Raw genomic sequence first — 10,545 nt, forward strand, 5'->3', positions numbered from 1 at the left:
GGGAACGATGCAGTCCGAGGTGCATCGTTACAACTGTGTAAAGCGAAACATTTACCCAGTAGGTTTCATTACTGTTAAAAATAATTTCAACGCTTAATATCTCAAAAACTATAAGAGTCCGCCACCTAGTTATTAAGGCAAAGTTGCTCAGAATCATGACCTTGACAACATATGTCAAGGTCAAGGTCATCGGAGCTGGCTCCCCTATAGTGCATAATTACCTTTTATTGGTGTCGATACAATATTATTTAATATCGGTAATGAGTGATTTGTTATATCCATCTTTTTGTTTATTGGTAATTTGCGTATGCTATTTTCAATATTTTTAATACAATCAAAAATGATATCTTTTTTATTATTGATTGGCAGTGCGAAATTTTCACCAAGTTGTAAAAAACATTGTACTTCTGTCGGAATATCAACCGAAGATAGATTTACAAACCACTTATCACGATGTGAAGAGAACGAAGGCCCGACCTCATTGCTGAACAAAGAAAAAGAATCTGGACATATAGTTAATGTGTGTTTTACATTATCTTTAATGCAAAATTTTCACCAAGTTGTAAAAAACATTGTACTTCTGTCGGAATATCAACCGAGGATAGATTTACAAACCACTTATCACGATGTGAAGAGAACGAAGGCCCGACCTCATTGCTGAACAAAGAAAAAGAATCTGGACATATAGTTAATGTGTGTTTTACATTATCTTTGGCTGTGTGTATATCTGACTTACAAGATGGAATTAATATTGGTTTGATATTCGAGTTCTCCTGTTTCTTTTGTTTATCTAGAAGCCAGTTTGCTTTGTCGTCCATTCTCTTTCTTTCTCCAACAAAAAACCAGTAACAGGCTCTCTCTTGAGTGAATAAAAAATTATCACAAATCCTTATCGGTAACCAATGTGCGAGACTACTAGAGAGATGGAAGAGATGCTTTCTGCAAGCAAAGTTTTTTCTATGAGCATCGTTAAGCTCCATATGTATTATTTTGTAAATAAATGATTCTTTGTGACGTGTGTATTTGTGTTGTGACATGTGGTGATAAAAATTAATATTACAATTGATCAATTTGTTTAGATGTTTTGGATAAATCTTATTCTTAAGACAAAATTTTAGAAATCTTATTTGTAAATTATTTCTAATAATAGATTTTCTTACTTTGATCCAAAGTTTCATATTATAAACTGCGTTATTCCCAAAATGACGTTTTATATATTTGAAAAAAGAAAATTGTGTATAACGCATGTTTTAGTTTATTGTTATTTTATTTTAATTTATAATATATTAAATGTTTTATTAGTTCACACATATAATATTGACTCTTAATTGCCTTTTTATTTCATTGACAATTATATATTAGCTTGAAATGTTTAAAACATCTAAAAATAGATTTAAAATATTTCTTATTCCCTTCTCTATATTATATATTAATATCTAAAAAACAAATAAAATTAAAGATGAAGGACTCTTTATATGAAAATAATAATTAAAACGAGGTGAAGGACAATGAGAGTCGTCAATTCGTAAGTAAACAAGAAAGCGATTATAACATAAAAATTATAATATGAATTTTTAAAGAAAAAGAATACTAGTATATTATGCAATAAGTGCGCGAAGATAACTTTCCGCACTAGCGGCGAACGCTGCGCACGAGTCGCCGCAGGCGCGGTAACGTCGCGCACGAATTGCTTACGATATTTTATGCGGTTCGGTGAGCGAGGTGCCTTCGCGCACGACTAACTACTTCGCGCATACCAACCCCGTAAAATGAACTTCTCGACGTTAAAATTAGTGCGCGAAGGCACACTTTGCGCACAGAATTGCATAAAATATAATACTTCCCGCTAAACATGAAACAATTTTGGAACGTCGCATTTTTTCTATTCTTTAGCAAATTTAAAACGTTTTTTATGTGTACGTTTTAGATCGTTGAATAAACATTGCTATTTAACGGTTAATATGTGTTAGTTGGTGAGACGCGTTAAAAACGTTTATTTTTAACCTTAAAATCAGTGATTCGCAACGTCGCAAATGAAACCTAACGTAACGTTCAAGGAACTTTTTGTGTAGAACGTTTGTTAGTGACGTTAATGCTACTGCCACACTCGTACGGTTTCAAAAATATTCTTATTCAGACGTTTTCAAATCGTTTTGTTTGAACTGTGAATGTTGATATATTTAAATACGCCGCATTAACGTTTCAAACGTGACATTCGTGCATGCGTGTAAGGAACACAAGCCAGTGGTTTCTTTGTTTTTATTTCTTTGTTTTTATCTTGTCTTATGGCTCCTGCAGACAGAACGCAGAAACGCTTCCCGCGCGGCGGAATTTCGTTCGATAGCCAATCAACGTCTCGCCGATACGACGTTCTGTCTGCAGGAGCCATTACTGAAGTGTAGATCCAGCCAGTGCATTATTGATACATTAATTATTTATTGGTGATATAAAAATAACTGCGGTTATGGCCCAAAATGGCAGTGATCAAATGACAACCTCTCAACAAACACGAGAACGAGATGTAAGTATAATAACCTGTAATTCTTACACATGATATACGCACATACATAACCTATAAAAACAACTTCGAAAACTACACGATGCGTGACGGGCGTGGGTGGAAATGCGCGCGAGATAGTGCTTAAAAAATGGGGAAAAAATGTTTTTTTGTCAAAAAGGCATATTTGTCGAATAGTCAGAAAAGAGTTGTTCGATAGTTTATCAGTGAAAAAAGTGCGAAATAAAGAGGATAAATCGCGAAACAAAACGGAATTTCAAGACTCCGCGGATAGAACAAAAAATCTTAACCTAAATAAGACGAATAATATTGAACAACCTACGCCGATCGATCCTAACCCTATTGCAGAATTTTTGGAAAATATAAATGATAATGCATCACCTGCCAGATCTATAGACGAAATGACGCTCGTTCAAAACAATATCTCATCTTTTCAATTGCATAATATCAACAAAGAAATACCTTCCACAATGGAAGAACCCAGATAGCAAAATGCTAGCAGTATGCCGGCAGTATGCCAGCAAACTTGATCATGACGTGCAGCAGACAGATATCAAGCTGCTGCTTCCTCATTAAGCTTAGTTTCTAACAGCTTATCCTGCCAACTTAACACAACGATAGAAATAAACAACAAAAATCAATCATTATTTGCTATTACATCGTGACAGCGAAAACGCGGTAAAAATACAACACGATCTGACATAATCAAGTACTGACAGCCTGTCGTCACGGCAGGCTGTGCTCGATTTTTGCTGCGTTTTTGCTGTCAGTACTTAATTATGTCAGATCGTGCAGTGTTTTTACCGCCTTTTTGCTGTCATAATATGACAATAAGTGTGCCAGATTTTTAACAACATTTTGCTGATTTATAACATGTAGGCATGTTTTATATCAAGTTTTCATCTATTTTTTGTTAATTTATTTTGCCAGCATGTAATGCTCGAATTCTGCTTTCTTTATTTCGGTAATGTTTGATGAATTTTTACAGAATTTTTGCTAGTGTATTATGACGCAGGTCTGCTCTATTTTTGCTATATTTCTGTTAGCGCTATACTGAAATGGTAAACCGTGTTCGACTGTTGCTCGATTTTTGCCATTATAATAATGTAGTATAAATTAGCAATGCGTGCTTTTGGCAAGTTTGGCTGTCTGGGAATTTGTTCTCGAAAACATAACACAATGGACTCTCAAATACCGGCATTTGTTAAGCCAACAAGCTATTAATGATATGTTGCAAATTCTACGAGTTCCATATTCAAACTTTCCTACAGGTTCCCGTAGTCTTCTAAAAACACCAAAATCATACTCCTATGAAATATTAAGTGTACCGCCTGGATTATATTGCCACATCGGTATACAATATACTATCTGCAAACTATTCGAAAACAATGTTGAGTTTCAAAATTACATATATAAAAAAAAAAATATTGTACTACCAATAGACATAAACATTGATGGACTACCTATTTCAAAGAGTTCCAAAAGTCAGTTTTGGCCAATTTTGATTTCAGTCGATATTGATTCACTTAGTCAAAGCACAAGAAAACCATTGGCAGCTGGAATCTACCACGGACATTCAAAACCAGGTGATGCTAATCAATTTTTGACAGAATTTATAAACGAATTAAAACATTTGAAAGATAATGGATTTAATATCTGCAATAAAAATGTTAAAATACGAATCAGCAAATTGCTTTGTGATGCTCCGGCCAAATCCTTTATTCTATGTACGAAAGGTCACACAGGATTTTACAGTTGCACTAAATGTACTCAAACTTTCATTAATAATAGACTGACTTTCCCAGAAATTAATGCCGAGTTAAGAACTGATACAAGTTTCAAAAATAAGTCAGATGAAGATTTTTATAAGGGCACAACTTTATTTGAGAATATTAACATGGGATTAGTTTCGCAAGTACCCCTTGACGGTATGCATTTAGTTTTCCTCGGAGTAATGAAAAAACTGATAACTTTCTGGATGTGAGGACCAAAAGGCATTCGATTTTCTGACGATGAAAAAAAGTTATTAATGAAGAAATATTATTTCTTAAAAATTCGGTACCTGCAGATTTTAGTCGATTACCTAGAAGTTTAGAAGATATTGAATATTTCAAAGCCACAGAACTGAGACAATTTTTATTGTATGTCGGACCAATTGTTCTTCGAAATATGAGAAATAAAAATATGTACACACATTTTATGACATTATCATGCGCTATTCGAATATTGTGCAGCCATACATTGTATTTCACGTACAACAATTACGCTCTACAGCTTATAAAATATTTTATTCAGAAATATTCCTTTCTTTATGGCCCCGAGTTTATTAACCACAACGTACATGGCCTTGTACATTTACCCGCGGATTGCTTATTGCACGGCCCACTGGACATGTTCACGTGTTTTAAATATGAAAACTTTCTGTATCAAATAAAACAAAAAATTCAAACAACAAGATGCCCCCTACAACAAATTTGCAATAGACTGAGAGAACAAGAACAAACCAAGGAGCAGAATAATGAAAAATTTCCAATTTTGTACCAGCAAACTAAAATAAAAATCATTAACGGAGAACGTTACGCATTTTACAAAAAAATACAGACTGAGAAATTTACACTTAGCACAGCAGATAACGAAAACTGTATAATGATCAGAGACGAATCTATTTTATGTATTGACAGTATTTTTCAAAATATTAGCACTTTGCACATTTTTATAACAGCAAGAAAGTTTTTAGACCCAATGCCTTTTTTCAATTCACCATGTTCTTTTAAACTATTGAATATATATCAGACGCAAAGTATTTCTGAAGCAAGATATACCGTTAGTATTTCTGAAGTTCAGGCAAAATGTGTAAAATTTCTACTTAAAAATAACTTCGTGATAATGGCAATGATTCATACAAACTAAAACAAAGTTTATACAAATAAAATAATAATAATTCGAAAATTCATTGCCGCGTAATACACATAACAAATAAAGCATATAACAACTTATTTATTGTAACTTGTATTAAAAAATCTAATTTAAGAGAGAATATAAAATCAAAGTAATGCAATTGATATATAAACAATGAGGTAATTCTTAGGTTTTCATTTACATTTTTTAAATATTTTTAGATATTTGAATTGTAAATCTTCATTTATTATTTCAGTTACTCTGGTTTGTGGTTGAATTTGAGCAGCAATTAGAAGATTCTACAACAGTAGAAGTTGTGCCTTCAACATGGGTGACAATTTTAGAAAACATAACAACATGCAAATGGCCACCAAAAAACAGTCGTAAAGCGATAAAGAAGCGAATACCCCCATCGGATTCTTGGGAAACGTGGACCATAGTAAACATTTTACTAAAAATTGGTAATGATTGTTTAAGTTATTAGAAGTATATACGTAGGGGAAAGTCACCGATAACATAGGTTTCCTAAAGTGACATCCCATTATTTCTCAGAAACCAGTGTTGACAGACGATTACCAGTATGCTGTGGATACTACAAATGTGTATTTCACATCTCCACCAATTTCGACCCCTTCACTCCGCCCCTCAACTTCCCATCATCCCTGTTTTTCCCTGTTTTTCATTTGACAGACAATTACCAGTATGCTGTAGATTTTGCAAGAAGAAAAACAAAAACGGATACCGATACATCAGCTGTAGAAACTGGCAGAGGGAAACGAAGGGTAAAAAAAAAGATCCAAAAGAATATGCAAGCGAATTCAGTGATGATTGCAGAATGACGCCACCTCCTTCAGTGTCCAGTACATTTGGTATGGTAATAAAAAAAATAATCTTATTGATGAAATTGAATGAAGTGATAAATTATCTTTCATGGAGAATTGAAATTATATCAAAATCATAAATGTGCGTGCGTGCGTGCGTGCGTGCGTGCGTGCGTGCGTGCGTGCGTGCGTGCGTGCGTAGTTCAAAAAATTTGTAAAAAGAAATATTTTCCTTTATTTTCAGTTTAATGAGTAACTTTTTTGTAGATCAGTTAGAAGATCGGTCGAGCCAAGTTGCTCAGACCTCAGTTGAAAATACTGCGGAAATCAGTGCTGAGAGAGATAATATTTTACAGGCCTCCAATAACTATCAAGGTTAGTCCATTTAGATAACTAAAGAATGAGCAATATCAACTACATGCTAAGTTAACTCTTCTTTGTTAATGAAGAAAATCGGATGGCCCAGTCAAAAAGCGACAATATCATGGCCTCAGGCAGCAATGAATCAAGGACCGGTACGTAAATGTTAATTTATTTATTGACATTCACAAACGTATATATCTATTCCGATCGTACATGTGTTTTGCAAGCATCAAAACAATTATAAGTCCAGAAAAGTCTAAACAATTTTTCATTTGCAAATACACTAGTCAAAAAAATCTAGGGAACACTTTCAAACACGCTAAAAATTTGACAATATTCAGAACACTGTAACTCGGTGAAAATTATCGCAAATAAAAAATTTAAAAACATTTTAAAGGTTGAAATCTCTACTTTCGAAATCTATAATTGAAATTTTAATATGATTGATATTTTACGGAGTTATACGGACACAAATGGATATCCGTCAAATCTAAAAATTTTTCACAAACTTTACAAAGGTCTATGGCGTGAGATAAAAATTACACAAAAATGCGGTTTGCAGTAGTTGAAATAGAGTGAATCTTTACCTTTAATTTTCTTTTTTATTGATCGTTGTACGATTTTTTCCACCGAGTTATTGAACATTATAGCAAAAGTGATAACTTTTGTTCAGATTGCGAAAGTAGAGATTTCAACCTTTAAAATGCTTTTTTAATTTTTTATCTGCGATGATTTCTCACCGAGTTACGGTGTTCTGAATATTGCTCAATTATTAGCGTGTTTGAAAGTGTTCCCTAGATTTGTTTGATTAGTGTATAAAAATTAATTTGTTTAGGAAATATGATGATTGATGAAATGCTTGAAGTCGCAGGGAATGCATCTCCAGTTCTGATACAAAATAATTTTTTGGCACGAAACGTACTATTCGAAGATCTCCCATCAGGTATTTTAAAGTACTTCACAGATCGGATCATATCATAATTTTGAAAATGGTATGAAGTTTTTAATCTTGATTGTTTTTTACTTTACAGATAGCGAAAATATTATAAAAATATTGGAAAATACTATCCATATTAAGACACTATTGCAGCAGCAAAATGAATTTCTTGCACAATAGAAAAATAAAATAATACCGAACAATGAACTGTCAAGATTGCTCACTGTCGGTGGCGATCCAAATAATAATGTTACTATTATTCCCAAAAAACCATTCCGAAAATATATAAAATTAATAGAATACAACGCTTCATTGAAAAATAATGAAGAAAAAAAAGACAACTGGTAATCTCTCTCTCACTCACTCACTCACTCAATATAGCTACATATATATTTTTATTATCAGCATATTCATTTAAAAAAGATGAAAGATTGAAAAAGTAACTCCTACAAATTAATATCTATACAGTTATGAGATATACAAATAAAAATATTCTGAACGTGATTAAATATTTTAACGAACATCACTGTGTATTAATGAAAATTCTAAACTTTTCTCTTATATGTGAATATGTATATGTTAAATTAATAAAAAATATTTCAACGAACATCACTGTGTATTAATGAAAATTCTAAACTTTTCTCTTATATGTATATGTTAAATTAATATATGTAAAAAAAAAGTTACCTAAGTTATAACAATAAAAATTACATGTTTCAGGAAACGTTTTTTTACTTGTTGGGAGGAGACTCACCTCAAGAGCAAATAAAGCACAGTCTACAAAAAATAATATCCAACAAGTTAGCAATGAAGTTTTCCTGGAAAGGCCAGAAAGGAAATTTCGCAATAAACTCACTATTAATAATTAATATCATTAAAAGTGAGGTTTCCTACTCCGACATATTCCAAGATAAAAGGATGTATACATCAACTTAATTTTTAATTACCAATGAATTTTTTTGTTTGATGCAGATGCTGCTCGAAAACATTTTCCGACGTTGACAGACAAAGGAATGCAAAATTTTACCTCGTCTTGGCTGAAATATGCAAAAACACGGCATGATAGAGAGAAGGTATCAATAAATTTTATATAAAAGAGATTCTTATTGAAAATGATAAATTACTATTTCAATTAATATTTGCCATTTGCCATATAATTAATTTAAACTAATTGTTTTGGTGGATTTTCGTTGGTCTTAGGTAAAAACTACAAGCCGCCAAAAATTGTTGAAAAATTGAAAAATAATTGAAGGAATTGACGGGACATCAAGCTTAGGAGAAAAAACATTTTCGGTAATTATTTACATTAGGGGACACCTCACCGATGACCTTGACCTTGACATATGTTGTCAAGGTCATGATTCTGAGTAACTTTGCCTTAACAACTAGGCGGCGGTCTCTTATAGTTTCTGAGATATTTAGATTTAAAAGTATAATTTTGTATAATACAAGACAAATGTTCACTTTAGAGGACCCAGCTCCGATGAGCTTAACCTTGACATATGTTGTCAAGGTCATGACCTTGAGTGACCTCCCGCATGTTTTAGGTGGCGGTCGCTGTCCGTTAAAAAGTTATTAACAAAAAAAGTTTCAAAATTAACGTATAATTTCTGCCATATATGTATTATAACAAGTACTATTTTACATCTCCTTCCGTTTAGAAACGTTAAACTTTCCACGCGAAGTAATTCTCACCTCCCCCAACCCCCTGCGAAGGGGCACACGACTTCTACGATTATACTGTTGCTATGATAGTACTCTCGGGGCAGACCTCTGTGACGGTATGGGTGCGGGGGGGTGGCCGAAGGCCACCTCCTTGCACCCGCCCGTGTGTGTGTGTGTGTGTGTGTGTGTGTGTGTGTGTGTGTGTGTGTGTGTGTGTGTTTCGTTATATAACTTCCGTTATATAACTAAGCATTCGTTATATAACGATTACGAGTCTATTACTTGATATTTCACACACACACACACACACACATGCACGCACGCACGCACGCACGCACGCACGCACACGGGCGGGTGCAAGGAGGTAGCCTTCGGCCACCCCCCCCGCACCCATACCGTCGACAGAGGTCTGCCCCGACAGTACTATCATAGCAACAGTACAATCGTAGAAGTCGATTGCCCCTGTGAAGAGAGGAGGGGGGGGTTAAAGTTACTTCGCGTGGAAAGTTTAACGTTTCTAAACAGGGAAAGGTGTAGAATAGTACTTAATATCATACATGTATTATACATATATCATATGTTAATTTTAAAACTATGATTGTTAATAACTTTTTAACGAAGGACGAGCGACGGCTAAAACCTGTTAGAGGTTACTCAGGGTCGTAACCTTGAGAACATATGTCAAGGTCAAGGTAATTGTGGAGTCCCCTGATCTAAAGATTTACCGGTTTCACTATTGTTAAAAATAACTTCAACGCTTAATATCTCAAAAATGATAAGAGTCCGCCGTCTAGTTGTTAAGGCAAAGTTACTCAGAATCATGACCTTGACAACATATGTCAAGGTCAAGGTCATCGGTGAGGTGTCCCTTAATGTAAATAATTACCACATTTTCTCCTCTCAATGAAAAATTTCATCTCGCGGCATCCAGGCCAACCAGAATTATGGAGTAATAATCCACGTAAGAGAGAGAGAGAGAGAGAGTGAAGTAAAATTGATTTTCAAATTATTCCAAATTAGATTTGTATACGATTAGAGGTTGGATAACTTTATAATTTGAAAACATTCTATTATGTGTATCTAAATAATGAATAATCCTCTTTTTATTTGCAGAGCGTGTTAATAAAGGGCCAAGAAGCAATATCTCATTTGTACATCTTTTTGTCAACCATATTGTATAAAATTTCGTCGAACAGCACTGTTAACCCTTTGTCGGATTAATGTACAACAAAACCTGCAATACTATAAGAATATATTAAAAATATACAATACTATAATATAGTATAGAAAACACTTTTATGCAACAATATTACAACTGTTTTATGATGTTAAAAGTAAAAAAT

The 10,545-nt window shown here is 33.6% G+C and overlaps 2 protein-coding genes and 1 long non-coding RNA gene across 3 annotated transcripts; all 3 read left to right on the plus strand.

Annotated features, from left to right (window-relative positions):
- Nucleotides 1–2,457: 2,457 nt before the first annotated feature.
- On the plus strand, nt 2,458–6,202 carry LOC108771892 (uncharacterized). Its single transcript, XM_018537300.1, has 4 exons — nt 2,458–2,521; nt 5,673–5,877; nt 5,969–6,132; nt 6,176–6,202. Exons 1-4 carry the CDS (start codon nt 2,465–2,467, stop codon nt 6,200–6,202), a joined length of 453 nt encoding a protein of 150 aa, XP_018392802.1. The 5' UTR covers nt 2,458–2,464.
- On the plus strand, nt 6,175–7,811 carry LOC108771893 (uncharacterized). The gene is made up of 5 exons (XM_018537301.1): nt 6,175–6,285; nt 6,505–6,612; nt 6,687–6,752; nt 7,436–7,543; nt 7,632–7,811. The coding sequence occupies exons 1-5, from the start codon at nt 6,252–6,254 to the stop codon at nt 7,715–7,717; spliced, it is 402 nt and encodes a 133-aa protein (XP_018392803.1). The 5' UTR covers nt 6,175–6,251; the 3' UTR covers nt 7,718–7,811.
- A 456-nt stretch (nt 7,812–8,267) lies between these two features.
- Nucleotides 8,268–10,335, plus strand: LOC108771894 (uncharacterized). The gene is made up of 4 exons (XR_001940657.1): nt 8,268–8,417; nt 8,510–8,610; nt 8,738–8,830; nt 10,316–10,335. It is a non-coding gene; the product is annotated as an uncharacterized LOC108771894 (long non-coding RNA).
- The last annotated feature ends 210 nt before the right edge of the window (nt 10,336–10,545 follow it).

The sequence above is a fragment of the Cyphomyrmex costatus genome, unplaced genomic scaffold (assembly GCF_001594065.2).
Source record: "Cyphomyrmex costatus isolate MS0001 unplaced genomic scaffold, Ccosl1.0 scaffold1695, whole genome shotgun sequence".
Classification (NCBI taxonomy): Eukaryota; Metazoa; Arthropoda; class Insecta; order Hymenoptera; family Formicidae; genus Cyphomyrmex; species Cyphomyrmex costatus.

What these genes read in the sequence shown, in the direction of transcription:
- LOC108771892 (XM_018537300.1), top strand. Translation starts at nt 2,465, where the DNA reads ATGGCCCAAAATGGCAGTGATCAAATGACAACCTCTCAACAAACACGA. An exon ending in AAACATTTTACTAAAAATTG is followed by an intron (nt 5,878 to 5,968) that starts GTAATGATTGTT and finishes ATTATTTCTCAG; the next exon opens with AAACCAGTGTTGACAGACGA. An exon ending in ACCAGTATGCTGTAGATTTT is followed by an intron (nt 6,133 to 6,175) that starts GCAAGAAGAAAA and finishes CATCAGCTGTAG; the next exon opens with AAACTGGCAGAGGGAAACGA.
- LOC108771893 (XM_018537301.1), top strand. Translation starts at nt 6,252, where the DNA reads ATGACGCCACCTCCTTCAGTGTCCAGTACATTTG. An exon ending in CAGCAATGAATCAAGGACCG is followed by an intron (nt 6,753 to 7,435) that starts GTACGTAAATGT and finishes TAATTTGTTTAG; the next exon opens with GAAATATGATGATTGATGAA. An exon ending in ATTCGAAGATCTCCCATCAG is followed by an intron (nt 7,544 to 7,631) that starts GTATTTTAAAGT and finishes TTTACTTTACAG; the next exon opens with ATAGCGAAAATATTATAAAA.